Source organism: Aspergillus brasiliensis, assembly GCF_001889945.1.
Source record: "Aspergillus brasiliensis CBS 101740 unplaced genomic scaffold ASPBRscaffold_7, whole genome shotgun sequence".
Classification (NCBI taxonomy): Eukaryota; Fungi; Ascomycota; class Eurotiomycetes; order Eurotiales; family Aspergillaceae; genus Aspergillus; species Aspergillus brasiliensis.
In genome coordinates, this window is record NW_027137448.1 from 1,203,952 (window position 1) to 1,221,048 (window position 17,097).

Here is a 17,097-nt window from a genome sequence, read left to right on the forward strand (position 1 = left end):
CGTGATAAGACACGCGCAGTATAACATGGAAGTAGAGAATGCTATTATCTCACATCCAATACTCATGGCCGATATCATACATTACTGCTTGCCCAAGCTCTCCCCCAGCTCCGCAGCTCTATCCGTGGCCGCCTTAACCGCCTGATCCACGATATCCGCAAAGTTCAGCTTCTCAAAAGTCTGCAACGCCGCATACGTAGTGCCATTCGGGCTCGTCACATTCTTCCTCAGCTGGGCGGGCTCATCATCCGACTCAACGAGCATCTTGCCCGCACCGAGACACGTCTGCGCCGCCAGCCTCGTGGCCTGCTCCTTGGTCAGACCGAGAGCAGTGGCACTCGCAACCAGATGTTCCACCATAGCGAAGAAATACGCCGGACCAGATCCTACCAAATATTAGCTTCATCCACCCCGATACCAGATAACAGACGGACGAAGAAACATACCAGACAACCCCGTAACCACATCCAACAACTCCTCCTTATCCACCCACTCCGTAACACGACTCACACTCGCCAACAGCGCCTCAACCAACGCCTTATCCTCCGCACTAACCTCCACCCCAGCAAACGCACCACTCGCCCCCTCCGTGACCAACGCCGGCGTATTCGGCATCACCCGCACCACAGGCGCAACCTTCCCCCCATCCACACTCAACCACTTCTGCAAACTCTCCAGCGTAATCCCCGCCGCAATGCTCACCACAATCGGGAACTTCGCCCGCGATGTAGCCGTCCACTCCTGACGGAGCTCCTCGCACACCGTCTTCGCGACTTGCGGCTTCACAGCGAGGATGACGATATCAGCGGCGGAGGCGGCCTCGGTGTTGGATGTCGTGGTGTGCACGCCCAGCGCGGCGATCTTGTTCCGGTTCACGTCCCAGGGCTCGGAGACGTGGATGTTGGTTGCGGGGACGGATTGGCGCAGGAGGCCCGAAATGATGGCTGAGGCCATGTTGCCGCCGCCGAGGAAGGCGAGGGTGCTGGTTTGGAGGGTGGGCATTTTGATTATTTGCTCGGGGGTAGGATTGGGGTATATGGAAGGTAGGTTGGTGTGGTGATGAGTCAATTGAGTGAGAATATCGCTGGAAGGAATAGAGTTGGTGGTGATGATGAGAGGGGTAGCTTGGTGGGTGAGGGACACGTGATGTGGTGCCCCACTAGCTTATCGCGGGGTTGATCTGATTAGTCATGGTGATCTATAAATTGTTGAATTTCTGATTTGAAGTTGTATAAGATTCTGTCGTGGATGGAATATTGGATCTTGGTTGTTTCGAAGGGAGTAGTAGCCTATGGTACTGCTATGGGACCGGCAAGTAGCCATGATCATGGCTGTAAGCTTGTGGTTGCACAGATACCGGCGAATTCAAAGCAATATCGGCCATCGGGTCATTTTGGTAATTGAAATTAAGAAAAATAGAATATAATAAATTACTTATTGAGATAGAAAGTCTGTTAAATAGATGAGAGGTTAACCATAAAATACTATATTATATACATATAGTAGCAATGGATCGGATCATTACTGTCAGTGAACTCTACAATTATTTACTGATACATCCTAGTAGGTCTGTATTATATATGTATATTTTACATATATATCAGCTACAGTTTATCTACACAATTATTATTTTCTGGTATAGGGTGGGTCACTTTGCCCTATTCTTTGGTCCATTACATGGCCAAGGCATACATAGCCTGCCTGGACAGGTAGCCATTGTAATTGGTCTTGACTATGTAACCTAATGCATGACAAGAACCCTGGTGTGGCAACCCAAAATATATCAGCAGTGTACGATAGCTCATTATGTGTTGGATTATACTCCTCCTGCAGTCCCCGGCATCTGCCTCTGCCTCTGCCTCTTCCCAATCCTGAATCTGGCTGCTGCCTTCCCTCCCACCGATTCCTAGTCTCCTCCAACAAGTCCTGCGGAGTCCTCCCCTCGGCATTAAGCTGGCCCATCAACATCGCCGCATCCTCTCCAGCAGCCTCCTGCAGAGCACGCATCATCTCATCCTGCAGCCTGATCTTATTGCCGGTGGTAACTTCCGGATCCCTCCCATCCCGACGCACATGGTCATTCAAGAATCCCCGCGCGGCCGCATGAAAGGGCGTCTCCCGGGAAGTAAGATTCCGAGCCCGGATATCCGCCCCATGCTCGATCAAGAACTTCGCCGCCCAGACTTGCCGGAGATTCTGCGCAAAGACGTGCAGTGCTGTTTTCCCATTGGAATCGGCATGGTTGATCGGGGCACCGTGTGATAGGATCAATTCCAGAAGTGTGGTTTTGATGGGGTCACCTTGGTGGGATTGGTACCCTAAGAGATGCAGGACGGTACGCCCAGATCCATCGGGGATCCCGGCGTCAGCGCCGTATTCGAGTAGAGTGCGGATCGCGAGCTCGGTGTGCGCGCTATAGCCGCATCTCGTATGGCTTGTAGCAGTGTAGTGTAGAGGCGTGGACCCGGTCTTGTCGATATGGTTGATACTAGTAGGGTTATGGTCAAGGAGCAGTCGGACGGTCTCTGTGATTCTGTGCTGCGCATCTGGGAGTCTACAATCAGGACCGCAGGGGCCGCTAGCTGCCCAATGCAGTGGGAGTCGCCCGTCACTGTCACAGGAGGAAGCGAGGTTAGGGTTGCTATTGTTCATGGACCGTTGACGATCTAATAGAAACTTGACCGCATCGGGATTGTGGAATACACTGGCTAAGTGCAGCGTCGTGACATCGTACGCGTGACCCTGGAACGATGACCCAGCATGATGGAAGTGTTGATGCTTCAGGTAGATATCCGCACCAGAATCAATGAGCCGTCGAATTAATGGCGCATCGGCTCTTGACACAGCCAGTCCAAGCACACTATGTTGCATCTGATCTCCTCCATGAAAGAGGTCTTCTGACACAGGCGGAACGACGTCTGTCGCTGAACAGCCCAGATCGAGAAGGAGGTGAACCAACTGATGACCTCGCGTGATCCGGTCTCGCATCCACTCAAGCATATTCATATCGGAGCTCTCATATTCGACATCCTCTGCGTCTCTGTCAAGATAAGCCAGCGACCCCGCCGCCAGGAGAATCGGCGTCGCTCCGGTGCCATCTCGCTGATGCAAATCCACTGACCCGAGCGGTAGCCGATTCTCGGGACTGCCATGGCGGTCCAGGATAAAGCGCGCCACATCGATATTCGCGGCGGCACATGCATCGAGCAGCAGACGATACGTGGGATTGAACCTCTGGACCACTTCCGGGGCCGCAGCGTGCACTTCCAAGAGGAGGCGAAGCGCCTCGGCGCTACCGTATGAGGCTGCATTGGACAAGGCGTCGTCCAGGTAGGGTGTTCCTGGGGCGATTATATCCTCAGGAGGACATGAGACGATGAATTGACGGAGTTGGGGGAGGTCGTTCTGCTTGATGATGTTCACGAGGCGGTTCCTGCGTCTGCCGATGATTTGAGTGGGGGATTCCGGGGGGTCCGAGGCAGAATTCTCTGCCATGATAAGTATTTTTCCTTGTGTTGATTATCTTATGATATTAGTCGTTCTGGAGAGAGTGTGTGTCAAGGGGAAAAAAAGAGAGGGGAGGAGAGTATTTAGTAAATGTCGCTGCGGCCCCACCAACGTTGAGCAGCTAGCTTGGGTGGCTATGGCAGGGGCTTTGGTAGATGGTGACGAGAGAAGAGAATTGTGTTGCTATCATATGTCTACTAGAAGTAAATGGAGTCGAATTGCGAGATGAGCTTTTCTTATCCGGTGCGGTAGTTCTTGACTCACTGGATTCATTTATTGCCCTCGAACCTACATGAGACTGCTTATCTCATAAAAGTGCTCTAGTCTAACCTATTGCTAGCCTCATTCAAACATGATAGTCATCGACTCACACATGTACACGTTCCAACCCAGTAACCACAGGCTCAGTTTTCTTTTCGACCTGTCCCCCTTCAGCATCTTCCCCGTCCAAGATAATAGCTATATGCTCGAGACTGTATCCGCGAGTTTCTGGGTAGAAGAAATACGCCGTAACCCAATATCCGATCAACACCGCCACAAAAACAAAGTAGTATTTCCAGTGGATGGCCGACAGAGCGATTGGGTTGACAAACGTGTTGAACACCGTACATCCAATGGAAGACACCCAGGCTATACCGAGTCCTTGGGAACGGAGGCTAAAGGGCCAGATTTCGCAGGGATAGGCAGTGAACATGGGCGTTCTAGCAACAAGCAGTCGTCAATTAGTCATGTGTCGAAACAGATGAGTTACAATAATAAGATAGTGGCACATGAATGCTGGAGCACCTACAGAGCGATATCGTATCCCAGATAGTAGATGAATACGAATGGAATAACTGCAATACCAACTGCACCATTGCCACTGCTGGCAAACGACCCCGACAGGCCAGTGATTAGGATAAACGCTGTCAACATGATGCTCGCTGAGGTCATGAACAAAACACGCCGACCGACTTTCTCGACGAGCGAGGCACCAATCGCCGCGAACACGACATTCCAGACTTGTAGACAGGCAGCGATCAATAACTGGTCGCGTGTGCGCGTGATGCCGACAGACTTTAATATCACGGAAAGGTAATAGGAGGCTACCCCGTTGCCCGACCACTGTGCAAACACCCCGAGCGTGATGGTAATGAATAGCCGACGGCGGTTTCCGGGAGTCTTAAGTAAATTCGTGTATCCAGCTGAAGCAGCCGCATTGTGCTCTGCTTGAATTATCGCTTGGATATTCTGGACCTCGGACGCGATGAGAGGCGCGGTAGTATCCCCGCCGGTGTGCAGCTCAGCTAAAACGGTACGGGCTTTCTCCATATATCCCCTGGATATCAACCACCGGGGACTCTCGGGAATGAATGAAAAGCCAGAAACGGCTATGAGAGGAAGGAGGATTTGTAGAAGAACCGGCAGTCTCCAGGCCCAGGAGCTGTCATATCCTCGTGTTGCGAAAGTGATCCAGGCCGCGAGGGCCGCTCCAACGTAATAGCCGACCATGTAGAACGCACCGAAGACACCTCGATGTGCAGGGTAGGCGATCTCGCTGAGCAGGATAGGAGCCGCGTTGCTTACCCATCCGGCGCCACAGCCGATCAGGGCACGAGACGCAGTGAAGACGTTGGCGGATGGCGCCGCAGTGGTCATGATGGTTCCAACGACTAGAAAAGCCACTCCAACCCAGACTCCGACTCGCCGTCCACATCGGTTACACGTCCAGGCAGCGACGGGAGTGCATATGAGAGCCCCAATCCAGTAGACAGCAGTTATGAAGCCAAGCCAAGTGCTGGATGGGTTTTCCATGAAGTTGATCCATTCTGGGAGAGCCTGCAGACCATTGACCAAGGAGCCATCGTAACCGCTCGGGGAGGCTATGGTGCTTCATCAGAACGCTCGAGGTAAATTAGGGGAAAGTTGGGTAACCTACAGAAAAGAGATAAAATGACCATGAAGAGACTGACCTTGCGAAGATGAGGGCTGCGCCACCAACTGGCAACTGGCAAGACTTCGGCCAGTTCTTGAACGCCAGATTTGGGCGCCACAGGGGTGGCCATCGTTCATTCGGCAGAGACGCAGGGTGTCCGTGGTTCTCGGAAAAGGTGTGATGGGAGCGGCGATACGATCTCCATTGGATCTTATAGTTACGTCGCCATTCCAACGGAGCAAGGGGTGAGGAAAAAAGAGCCGGCAAATTATTTCAGTATGATTCTATAGCGGTAAACAGCATGGTGTCATCGCGGACCGTGCCCGGAACTCCCCGAGTAAGGAGTTGGCTGGGAACGTAGATCTTAGAAGATTGATTGATTAGTCTCTGGAGTAGGCTTTTCTTGGGGTTCCATGATTCAGAATGCTCCCGCTTCTTTGATGCTATATACATACTATACAGAGTAGACCTTTGACTGGAAGAAGTGACTCTTGGCCACAACTTTCAACAAAGCAATACTGGTTTCAAGGAGCGTGTGGCGACTGCATCTCATGCTGCATCTTATGCTGTATTGACTGCTTGATGGAACTGTGCCTATGATAAATGGTCAAATCAAGATCTCGCAATCATGAGTGAACCGTGTCTGCTGTCAATTAAGGCATCCCTCTTTAGCGGCAGAAGTACTTGTACGGATGGGGATACACGAACTGTGGGTTTCGCTGAAGTCGCCATATGATTGGATGTGACTCAGAAAACCAGTAGGACGAATGTGAAAGCCAATGGTACAAATGTAACCCGAATTGAGACCGAAAGGTTTCCCGCTGATCATATGTACAAAGCCAGCATATGGAAGGAAGTTGTCAATTGATGGCAGTTATACCTATATTGCTTATTGCTATACAACGAGGCCAATCTCGGCAACCTTTGCAATAACCGTGTTCTTTCATATCTGCTTAAGTTGTTCCTCATGAACAAATGGCTTACTCGTCTCCCAAATAGCAGCTCTAAGAAGCGACACAATCTCCTCCAGTTCGGCGTCCGTCGTGCGGAAAAACCAGGACATGATCCACCTGGTATTCACCAGTCCGGCACAGATTTCCAAGAAGATTCAATCCCATACCCCGAGCATTCTTCACCACCTTGCCACAGAAGTTATATCTAGGCGAGAAAGCCGTCTTAGTGTTCTTGTCGAGAACAAACTCAATAGTCCAGAACAGACCACGGCCACGGATATCGCCAGCCAACTGGTGGAAGAGAGCCAATTTCCTTGAGGAAAGGGGTAGTGCCTATACAGCGGGACTCAGCCATAACTGGCTCAGTTGACACATATTTGCTTTCTTTAGTAAAGAAGAATTCCGGCGTATCTGGGAATAGAGAGGTAACAGTGATATTGCTCCTAGTCTATACACTTGCTCGCCATGCAGAAAGCTGGATTCGTATCACTCTACCCTATCCCATACTAGTATTTCGTCCACGGGTTTCCCATTAGTCCCTCAGGTGCAGTTGAGGGGATGAAGAAGGGTTCATTGATTGGATAGTTATCACTATCGTCCACTACTCAGGGACAAGGCAACCTACAGTGAACAAGCTTACAAATAGCTACCAGGATTGATGAGATCTCCTTGATAAGCTTTACTTAGGATTTGATATACATGATAAAAATAAATCTAATATACATAGGAGAGACATTATATCTTTAGGTTGTCTACTCCCTAGAAGTAACAAGCCTGTCTGGATATACAGACAGATTACTGGCACTCAAACGCGCTGGTCTCGTTCCAGTTACCACCAACATACTTGACCTCCTTCGGATAGACGCAGAGACGGCGCTGAGCCTGCACACCTTCCAAGGGGGTGTCATCGACAAACTTTGTCGCGATCAGCTCATCAGGAGCGATACCATTCTCCACCCAGGCCATGAGCGCCAAGATGGCATCGTGCTTCCGGTCACGATATCCAGGCACACCCCAGACATTGGTGCCGGTCAGGCCGCCCGGTTGGTTAGCCGAGGCAATGTACCACGGAGCATCGTGGACGGAGTCCAAGCAGTGCTCCATACCTGGGATCAGGAAGAAGCGGTAGAACTCGTCGAGCTCGATGCCGAGCGGAGTAAGCATCTTCTGGACCTGCTTGTAGTAGTAGATGCTGGAGCCAGTGGGGATCTCCCCGTCAGCAAATCCGTGGTAATGGATCAGCTTACCGCCCTTGTTCTTGAAGGGACGGAGATCAAAGTCACCAGCGGTGGCATTACCCGGATCCAGACGATCGGACAGCTGAATGGTCGAGAAGTCGAGGTTCTGCCAAGGCCAGTCGGCATCGTTGTAGACAAAGTCACGGGGGTAGGCGATACCACTGGGGCTGTCTTGCTCGTCGTCATCGGTCATGATCATCTGAGCAAATTGGGTTTCGGAACCGTAGGCAAAACTGGGGAAGACAAAGGAGTCGTTGGTTTCAACCCAGGGACTGTAGATCTTGTAGACAGTGTCGAGCTGATCGGCGGTGAAGCAGGTCGACTTGTTGGCGGAAGGACCGTCACAAAGAAGGGTCTCGGGACGGAAGTCGCAGGCATAGCCATTCATGATAATGTTGTCCTTGACGCCATCAACTTCATCGCACTGACGGAGGACTTCAGCGGCCAAAGCATCGACCTGCGTCTCGGTGATGTGGTGACTAGCGTTGTTGGGAAGGTTGTAGGTGGCGAGCTTGAGATCCCAGTTTTGCTGATGCGTAGTCCACCAGGCGCAAGCACCGGCAAGGACACCGTCGAAGTCATCAGGAAACATCTGGACGGACTTCAGACCCTGGCGACCACCAGTAGAGCAACCGGCGTAGTAGGAATAGCTGATATCCTCGCTATAGAAAGCTTCGGTAAGCTCCTTGCCAAGAGCGACAGAGCCATGGAGTGCACGCCATCCCCAGTCAGTGCGCGTCTCAGGGTTGTTGAGGGCCCAGCCTGCATCGCCAGCTTCCGTGACAGAGGAGTTGTGTCCTGTGTTTGTGGAAACAGTGGCAAAGCCGTAGAAAAGTCCAGGAGCCATATCAGCAAAGGCCACCATACCGGTGAAGCCACCATTGCCATAGGCCATGTAGCGCTTGTTCCAGGTGTTGATAGGGAGCCAAAGACCGAACTCGTAGGACGACGTAGCAGACGAGCTCACATTGACATACACGGCACAGTACTCGGGGAGACCGGAGTAGTTGCCCAACGGGCCAACAAAGGTATCGTTGGGTCCATATGGAACTGCGTAAACCAGAGATGCGTTGGAAGAAAGATGGGGAGTGAAGGTCTCAGGAGTACAGCGCGAGGTTGCGATAGTCTGGGTGGCAACCAGGTTAATGGCGCCGGCCAGGAGAAGTGAGAGACGCATCTTGATGAAGAACTAGAAGATCTGTTTTGTCTGAGGGCAGTGATCTTCGTCCTGTATTTAAGCAGCCGATGGAGCCTGTTCGTCCCCGAGATCCGTACATGGAACAGAAATAGGTATCCATCATGGTCTTACGCGTCAGGAGTTGTTTCGAGAGTAATGGGACAATTGACCCGTTGCCAGTATCAATTCGATGTGTAAATGAGAGGCTCCAGGGGCAAGTCATGCTGCATCCACTGATTGCGCGTTTCCCTTTGGGATTGCTGGTTGCGAGTGGAGAGCCAGACCACTGTAGGCCAAAGCCGGATTCTAGAAGTATGCCATATGCGGTGGAGGATCAACAAGGCCTCATGTTGAAACTAATTAGAGTCGCCCCAGTTTTCAGGACCAGCCAATTAGTCGGAGCAGCTTATCCAGCAGCCACGCGGTGGGTGGATGATCATAAATAAGCTCATACAAAACTGGTGACTAGATTCCTACTTCGGTTTAGTCTCCGCAAGCTTATTCGTGCACTAGTCCAGAGTGGGATATTTTATCGAGCCCTGGATACTACCTTTCCTTTTTCGGCAGTAGACGGCAGTTGTCGAAATTATATGGCTTCAAGGATCATCCAACTGCCGGCTACACAATATTCTGAGCTCATCATGTGTGGCATTTAGATGGCACTATGCTTCAGTGGTGTCTCAGGAGGTAGTAGTATTGAGCTGGGATATCTCTCTATGATCCACAGTTGCCGTTATCGTCATGAGAACTTGCGTGTCGTGTGTAGGAGAGGTACTTATGAACCTCCCACGAGTACTAGTTTGTAGCATTATGATAACTTACTTGACCAGACCGAATTCCAGAGGACATCTTCCAATTACCTTCCGATGAGAGCCTGATACTATGTTTATAGGGACTTTTAGTTATTCACATTTCGTATATAATTACAAGCGTGTATTATAGTCCAGACGGATGAAGATCTTCAGGCAGCACTGTTTCTTTTGCAGTATAGCCGATAGACGTGGAGGAACTATGGAGCAGACTACAAGCTTATTTATATGATACAGGCTGCCTAGCATTGACCGTGTGGGCCTCCTGTCTCACTCAGGAAAATAAACCATGCTGGGAAGAGTGGAGATCAAGTACAGAAGATAGAGCGGCTTTGATGAGGACCGAAGTCAAAATAGATATTATTGCCTCATACATGAGCATTATACTGGAAATAAGAGGACCTTACTATATTTATAGGTACTAGTTAATACCCTTGAGCCGCTCATCCTACCAATATCATCCTATCATCATCCAACCGGTTTATAGTGCACCCTATAGTGAATCCCAAAGGACTCCTTTCTTTTGTATTAGTCAATGGCCTGCGTCATTTGACAGCTTTACTTACTAGCTAGAGCAATAGTAAGTGCTTATTTGACCGATGATCTGAGGAGGCTAACGATGATCACCCCCTCAAGTAATCGATTCTGAGGCAATTTCAACGACGCTGATATCTCCTTCTATTTCTAACAGGGAGCAATTCTTTATAGCCAATGAGAACAGAAAAAAAAATGAGAGCGAAGAAAGAGGCTAGAAATACAGCTAATGCATTCAGGCAGTGATATTGCCAGTGGCTATAAGAATCGACTTCTAATTGGCTTCGTACCCGGCAGATTTCCGTCGCCGAAGATCATCCGTCGAGAGAGCTTTCCCCACCCCTTCATGCTTTATATTATCGAACTGGCTACGAACGCATAGGACTGCTGGTACCTCCTCATTTCCTCAATTTGATATAATTGTCTCATTTCATTCTCACTTACTTGCTAACACTTCCACTCAAATACCATTGTCATGGACTCCATTACTGAACCCCCGGATCGGTACAACCTCCGCAAAGAAATGACCGTCCTGGAGAGGGATATCAGTATCCTGGAAGACAAAGACATCCATATCTTAGACCAAAGCCTGCTCAAGCGGTACCGCATCCAGACTGAGTCTCTGAGTCTTCGCATTAATGATTCACATGCACCAAAGTTTTTCACTCCATTGTCCCCTCAGGACATCCCAGAGCCGACACAAGAATATGTTGACAGAGACACTGCCAGCCTCACTCTGTCTACTGAATATGGACGATTGATCCATATTTACCTCCAGTCATACATTCGCAACTTGATGATCGACTTCCCTGACATCCGACGCGTATGGTCAAGCAATCAGTAAGTCTCTTGCCCTTTCTCCATTCTTTCATCCCTTGTTACTAATCACGTCTCAGGATCGGCAATTATGACTTCGCCAACCTTTACCGAACATTTGAGCCTGAGTTTGGCACATTATCAATCTTTCATGTCGCGAAAGCCGCTAGACCGCATATCAAATGTATTATGCACAACAACCTCGATGTAGATGACAGTTGTTTACTACTTGGTGAGATAGTAACTGTCATCCGGATTATACTGGGGCAATTGAAGCAGAAGGTGTTTGTGAATGATATGATTTTACCCGTAAGTATATCTCTTCTCTAATCCATATTCAAAGGAATTATAATGCTAATAATGATATAGATCCTACTTTTTTCACCAAACAGACAGCACCCACGTGTCATTGAGGCATATTATAATGGCCAGAAGCTGGTAGTACGCTATACTAAATCTTATGACTTCACAACCTTGAACATGGCCGGATTCAAGACATTTGCGCAATGGTTCCTTGGTAACCCTGTCGGTGATACGTCAAAAAAGGCAGTCAGGACCTGACGTGTCGATCAAGAGGATAAACTTGGTAGCTTCAGCGCATGGATGAGTGTTTTGATGGCTTATGTCTTGATTCCTATGTTAATGAGCATTCGCTACTACAAGTACCTAAGTATATATATCCTACCTCCCCATCCACCCCCCATCCACCAACACCACACTCCCCGAAACATACCGACTCGCCCTCCCCGCCAAAAACACCGTCACGCCCTTAAAATCCTCCGGCGACCCCCACCTCCCCGCCGGAATCCGCTCGAGGATACTCCTCGCGCGATCCTGATCATTCAACAACGCCGTATTCATCTCCGTCGCCACATACCCCGGCGCCACGGCATTCACATTGATCCCTTTACCCGCCCACTCATTCGACAATGCCTTTGTGAGCTGCGCTACGCCACCCTTTGCAGCGGCGTACGCGGGCACGGTGATCCCGCCTTGGAAGGAGACTAGCGAGGCGACGTTGATGATGGAGCCGCAGTGGCCGGTGTCGTCTGGAGGGCGGGTGAGCATGTAGGCGCCGAGGTCGCGGCAGAGGGTGAAGATGGTGGTGAGGTTTGTTTGGAGGACCTAGATAGTATTTCTTGGTTAGCGGGAATCTTGGTTTTGGGGAAAGGGGAAGGTGAGACGGACTTCGTCCCAGTCGCTGTCTGGGAATAAGTGGCTGGGATGGCGGCGTTGGATGCCTGCGCAGTTGACTAGGATGCTGATGTCGTGGTTGTCGGAGAGGATGGTGGGCGTGAGTTGGGAGACGGATTCGCGCGAGGAGAGGTCCGCGGTGTAGATGGTTGCTTTGCGGCCGAGGGATTCGATGCGTTGTTTGGTTTCGGTGTTGGATGTGTCTCTCTATGCATCCACATGGATTAGTGTTACTGGTTGGGATATTGTGGTGATGGTGGTACCTGGACAAGAATCACGTCGCTGCCGGCTTCGGCCAGGGCTATGGCCATTTGCTGGCCGATGCCGCGGGTGCCGCCGGTGACCAGGGCGGTGGTGTTTTCCAGGGAGAAGAGGTTCATTATGATGTAGTTGAATATATTGTATGATGAATAACTATGTTACTAGAGCTGTAGCTGGTATATGTACTCTGTAGTACTCGGACAGATATCCGAGGCACCCCCACGCTCTCTCCCCGCATTTGAAGCTGTCAAGATTGATTGAAGTTGCAGATCACCTCCGCATCCACCCCACGTCCTATGCTACTAGTCTACTAGTAGTCTGTCTGTCTGTCTACCACTCTCGAATTCCTCCATCGACCCCATAGAATTCCTTCGGTAGCCATGGCTCCGTTTCCCGACTGATGCGTCTCACCATCTCCTCATCAATCTCCACTCCCAGCCCCGCTCCTGTGGGCGCTGGCACATACCCCTCTTCGATGTTGAACACCTTGGGATTCGTCAGATAGCTTGTAAGATCGATGTCGCCGGCTTCCACATTGTAATGCATTCCAAGCGACATTTCCTGGATGACGAAGTTCGGGGTGGAAAGGGCGACTTGCATTGAGGCGGCGAGAGCGATTGGGCCTGACAAATTATTAGCACAACTATAACTACTACATCGCAGGGGCTGGGATGCTCACCAAGAGGACAGTGCGGCGCAATTGCCACATCATACGTCTCCGCCAAGGTCGCTATCCGCTTCGTTTCGGAGATGCCGCCAGCATGCGCAATATCCGGCTGAAGCACATCAACCGAGGCATCCTCAAGGAACCGCTTCACATCCCATCTAGTATATAACCGTTCGCCGAATGCGATCGGGATAGTCGTATGTTGAGAAAGCTGCTTGATCGCTTCGGGATGCTCAACAAGCAGGGGCTCCTCGATAAACAACGGACGGTAGGGCTCGAGTGCTTTCGCCAGCTGTTTAGCCATGGGGCGATGGAGACGGCCGTGGAAATCAAGACCCGCGTCCAGACCGAGAGCCTTGACCTGTTTGAGGCGCTCGATGCAGGAGTCCAGTACGGAGGGCGAATCGAGCCAGTTCATGTCTTCTGTCGCGTTCATCTTGACGCACTTGAGACCCTGTGCGAGACGGGCTTTGCTGGGTACTGTTAGACCATTCATAAGAAGGGGAGGTTAACCTACGCAGCTACTTCAACATCACTCGGTCGATCCCCTCCAATCCAAGCATACACCTGTACCTTGTTGCGTACCTTGCCGCCCAGCAGCTGGTAGACGGGTACATTCAACCTCCGACCCTTCAAATCCCACAACGCGATGTCAATGCCGGACAAGGCGGACATGAAAACCGGCCCGCCGCGATAGAAGCCCAGTCGCCAGATGGTTTGCCAGATATGCTCGATGTCACTGCTCTATTAGCACCAACATCAAGTAGCAATGTAGTGACCGAGAAAGCCTACTCAGCTTCATAACCAATAAGCCTCGCAATAATCTCATCCAACGCACCCTCCACAGCCTGAGTATGCCCTTCCAGTGTAGCTTCACCCCACCCAAACTTCTCTTCACTGTCGGTTATCTTGACGAAAAGCCATCGCGGCTTGACGCGAAAGTACTCGATGGACTTGATGGGAGCCATAATTCTTGACGGTCTGAGTTTAGCAAGTTGCTTGCCTCTGCAACGGCAGCGTAGCTACTTCCAGACATAGTATTTATGTAGCACCCCCACGGAATACAGATTCTAGATCTCCAAGAATAGTCCTCCATACCCCGCGTGGGGGTAACAAAGAAGCTGTAGACAGACCGTGGGGGAGGATGAGGTCGGGAATGCAGCATTATTGGTGGATCAATCCATGGCGTGCATATCCGAGTCGGATGCTACTTGCGCACTGATGGACCGGAAAACTGGACGGGTTATCCGGAGAGATGCCATATTTGTCAGGCATGATAATCATGGACATTATATCCGGTGATGATGCTCTGTCTGGTAACTGTTAGGTAGTAGAACTGAAGATTGCGTTTGAATTCATGGTATTGCCATGGTTGACCAGATTGGTATTATTAAGAACATTAAAGAACTGACGTGGAAAGGTGCAAATGACGAGAGTGCCGCGTATAGTAGGGAACTTGGTAGGCTGCGACGAAGTCTCCGTCAATATGTCACCATTACTCTGAATATGAACCGATGTTATAACTATCCTACTTCTGCCTACTAGTAACCAAGTGATAACCAGTATACATGTTTCCTCATCATGCCAGAATTAGACACCGTCTCCAACGACTCCTCCTTGCTCTTCTCATCTGACGATGATCATAGCGATGGCCACTACAATGACAGTAATCTCGACGGAAATTATGATTTCCAACGATGTGGCATCTGCGGCTACGCGTTCTACTCGAACAGATTTTCATCGCACTCCCCCGACCGGAATGACGATAACTTCGAGATTCCAAATGTGGGATTACACAGAGCCCATAAGGTCGAGAATATGGAGATGTATAGATATTATCGTTCGTGGTGGTGGATGCCTCGTCGAATGAGTAAGTTAGCCTCCTATCAACATAAGCGAGTTTGCACTCCGCTGGGAGGCGGAGATACAGTGGGTTGGCTCGAAGGTTGTTTGCTACATAAGTACTAATCCTAAATATGTCCAACAGTCCTACACAACATTATCAACGATGGGTGCCAGATATCCGGCGTTGTCATACCACGAACAAACTATGGCACCTTCCTGGTACCTTGGAAGAAAAGTGATGGTTTGATCTATGAACCCCGCACAGATGAGCAAAGGCGTAAGACGGTCATGCCCGTGCCCATAACGAAGGTGGATGAGCGAGTTCACACCCCGATAAGCTATTATGAAGGGACTATCTCCCATGACTGGATGGGATATCCCGTTCATGCGCGGTGCTGGGAGCTGCTGATGCACCACAAATTGGGCGATATCGCGAACAAGAATCTGAAAGTCGTCATGGAGGCTATCAAACAAAGGCATGAGAAGAACTCGTGGAGACCTGTGCGAGGGATTCCGGATGAGTGGTTAGAAGGTACATATGCACTCCGTTCAGACTTTTCTTCTTCTGGGGATTCTTGGATTCATCGCTTCGTTCGTGGAGTGGACTAACAGTCGAACCACTGCCGTGTCAGACCCAGTGAGGACTAAGTGTGTCCAAGCAGCGCTGGAGCAGGTGACCGTCAAGCGAACGAGAGATAAAAAGAAGATCTTTCACCAAAAGTGTACACCAAGAATACGAGAGTCTATGCTGCTGCGCCTCCCATGGGAAGTTTTGAATATGGTGTTTAATTATCTCCCTTCCCAGGCAGTGGCCAATGTGCAGAGAGCCCTCCACCTACGACTGGATCATGACTTCTGGCGCTCACGAATAAGCACCCAACTCTTTCACGAAGTGGCCACATATACTCGTGGTATCAATTGGAAACAACTATGCTTCAAGTTGGAGAGACGACTGGAAAAGTCAGAGGCATTAGCTGTACGCCAGCACCTACTGATTTGTCTGGATGAGATACTGGCATTTTGCAATTCTTACTAGTAGGTGATACCATACGATGCTTCGGAAGTTATATTTATTTGAAGTAGCTGTCAGAGAAATCTGTATCGATTGACCTATCTAGTTCTTCTCTTAATATCTAGAAGAATGTTCTGGACTTCACGTGCATCCGTAGCCACATTGAGCCGTTGTCCCACCTGCTGCATTGTATCTCGAGCAATTTCATATTGGTAGAACTCGACAAACTTCCCAACGGCCACAATTCCCCAGTAGTATTTCCTCCTTTGCCTTATCGGTGTTGCTCCAAGATAACCGATCAACTGATTCCGCCCCGTTTCCCACTCAACCGTCCCCGTCTCGTAACGTCTCGATTTCGTTTGGGTCACGAGGAAAGGCCGGCACTCTGCACGTTCAGCTGTTGGAGCCGGTATCCATTTCACAGAGGTTATGTCTGTATATCCACCCATGTCGGCCTTGTATTCTTCTGGTCTATGAGCAAAGTTCTCTGCTACTGGGAAATAATGCGTCAATATAGTGAGCCACATCCCGCTCACGTTGCCCGCTGAGCTTCCTCCCGCTAGGACCGAGTCGTATTCTTTCTGGAATGACAATAGATTTGCGTACTGTGAATATCTATTGTTAGGCATGTCTATAATTGGACCATTGTGGAAGAAGGGGGGACGTACAGACATGCTGGGCGAGGGGGCCCGAGGATAACAGCACCGCACAACGCAAGAGACCGTGAGAGTAGTATCGATGGCTCGGTAACAGCGGCCCACCGGGCCTGCTGTAGGAGAGAGAACTTGTCGACCGAGGACAGGGCACAACGCGGGAGGTCTGGAGGAGGAGGAGAAGGATACGGTAAGTCTGCAACAGCGGCCCACAGGGCCTGCTGGGGGAGAGAGAACTTGGTGACCGAGGACACGACACAACGCGGGAGATCTGGAGGAGGAGGAGAAGGATACGGTAAGTCTGCAACAGCGGCCCACAGGGCCTGCTGGAGGAGAGAGAACTTGGTGACCGAGGACACGACACAACGCAGGGGATACGATGAGAGCAGAACACGGCGATCGAGGAGGAGAGTCAGCAGGTAGTTATGGTTGTGGTTGTGGTTGTGGTTGTGGTAATGGTAAGTGAGGGAGAGAGAGAGGGAGAGAGACAGAGACAGAGAGAGAGAGTGTGTGTGT

The 17,097-nt window shown here is 50.4% G+C and overlaps 8 protein-coding genes across 8 annotated transcripts; 2 read left to right on the top strand and 6 right to left on the bottom strand.

Annotated features, from left to right (window-relative positions):
• Positions 1-81: 81 nt before the first annotated feature.
• ASPBRDRAFT_196747 (uncharacterized protein) lies at positions 82-3,495 on the bottom strand (the record flags this gene model as incomplete). Its single annotated transcript, XM_067621023.1, has 3 exons — positions 82-386; positions 447-1,159; positions 1,901-3,495. The coding sequence occupies 3 exons, from the start codon at positions 3,493-3,495 to the stop codon at positions 82-84; spliced, it is 2,613 nt and encodes an 870-aa protein (XP_067478480.1).
• Positions 3,496-3,748: 253 nt separating this feature from the next.
• ASPBRDRAFT_66226 (uncharacterized protein) lies at positions 3,749-5,552 on the bottom strand (the record flags this gene model as incomplete). Its single annotated transcript, XM_067628689.1, has 3 exons — positions 3,749-4,208; positions 4,298-5,369; positions 5,426-5,552. 3 exons carry the CDS (start codon positions 5,550-5,552, stop codon positions 3,875-3,877), a joined length of 1,533 nt encoding a protein of 510 aa, XP_067478481.1. The 3' UTR covers positions 3,749-3,874.
• A 1,618-nt stretch (positions 5,553-7,170) lies between these two features.
• ASPBRDRAFT_30961 (uncharacterized protein) lies at positions 7,171-8,790 on the bottom strand (the record flags this gene model as incomplete). Its single annotated transcript, XM_067622842.1, has 1 exon — positions 7,171-8,790. The coding sequence occupies one exon, from the start codon at positions 8,788-8,790 to the stop codon at positions 7,171-7,173; it is 1,620 nt and encodes a 539-aa protein (XP_067478482.1).
• A 1,818-nt stretch (positions 8,791-10,608) lies between these two features.
• ASPBRDRAFT_66227 (uncharacterized protein) lies at positions 10,609-11,510 on the top strand (the record flags this gene model as incomplete). The annotated part of the gene is made up of 3 exons (XM_067628690.1): positions 10,609-10,973; positions 11,030-11,258; positions 11,319-11,510. 3 exons carry the CDS (start codon positions 10,609-10,611, stop codon positions 11,508-11,510), a joined length of 786 nt encoding a protein of 261 aa, XP_067478483.1.
• Positions 11,511-11,630: 120 nt separating this feature from the next.
• ASPBRDRAFT_127450 (uncharacterized protein) lies at positions 11,631-12,523 on the bottom strand (the record flags this gene model as incomplete). The annotated part of the gene is made up of 3 exons (XM_067617969.1): positions 11,631-12,074; positions 12,138-12,350; positions 12,407-12,523. 3 exons carry the CDS (start codon positions 12,521-12,523, stop codon positions 11,631-11,633), a joined length of 774 nt encoding a protein of 257 aa, XP_067478484.1.
• A 211-nt stretch (positions 12,524-12,734) lies between these two features.
• On the bottom strand, positions 12,735-14,039 carry ASPBRDRAFT_55856 (D-galactonate dehydratase; the record flags this gene model as incomplete). The annotated part of the gene is made up of 4 exons (XM_067627455.1): positions 12,735-13,027; positions 13,084-13,544; positions 13,589-13,810; positions 13,864-14,039. 4 exons carry the CDS (start codon positions 14,037-14,039, stop codon positions 12,735-12,737), a joined length of 1,152 nt encoding a protein of 383 aa, XP_067478485.1.
• A 583-nt stretch (positions 14,040-14,622) lies between these two features.
• On the top strand, positions 14,623-15,999 carry ASPBRDRAFT_75834 (uncharacterized protein). The gene is made up of 4 exons (XM_067629295.1): positions 14,623-14,813; positions 14,990-15,000; positions 15,059-15,448; positions 15,549-15,999. The coding sequence occupies exons 1-4, from the start codon at positions 14,653-14,655 to the stop codon at positions 15,950-15,952; spliced, it is 966 nt and encodes a 321-aa protein (XP_067478486.1). The 5' UTR covers positions 14,623-14,652; the 3' UTR covers positions 15,953-15,999.
• A 27-nt stretch (positions 16,000-16,026) lies between these two features.
• Positions 16,027-16,602, bottom strand: ASPBRDRAFT_30965 (uncharacterized protein; the record flags this gene model as incomplete). Its single annotated transcript, XM_067622843.1, has 1 exon — positions 16,027-16,602. The coding sequence occupies one exon, from the start codon at positions 16,600-16,602 to the stop codon at positions 16,027-16,029; it is 576 nt and encodes a 191-aa protein (XP_067478487.1).
• Between the last annotated feature and the right edge of the window lie 495 nt (positions 16,603-17,097).

Bases quoted from the DNA above. Each gene is read 5' to 3' on its own strand.
- ASPBRDRAFT_75834 (XM_067629295.1), top strand. From the start codon at position 14,653: ATGCCAGAATTAGACACCGTCTCCAACGACTCCTCCTTGCTCTTCTCA. The intron at 15,449-15,548 runs GTACATATGCAC...CTGCCGTGTCAG, and splicing joins TCCGGATGAGTGGTTAGAAG to ACCCAGTGAGGACTAAGTGT.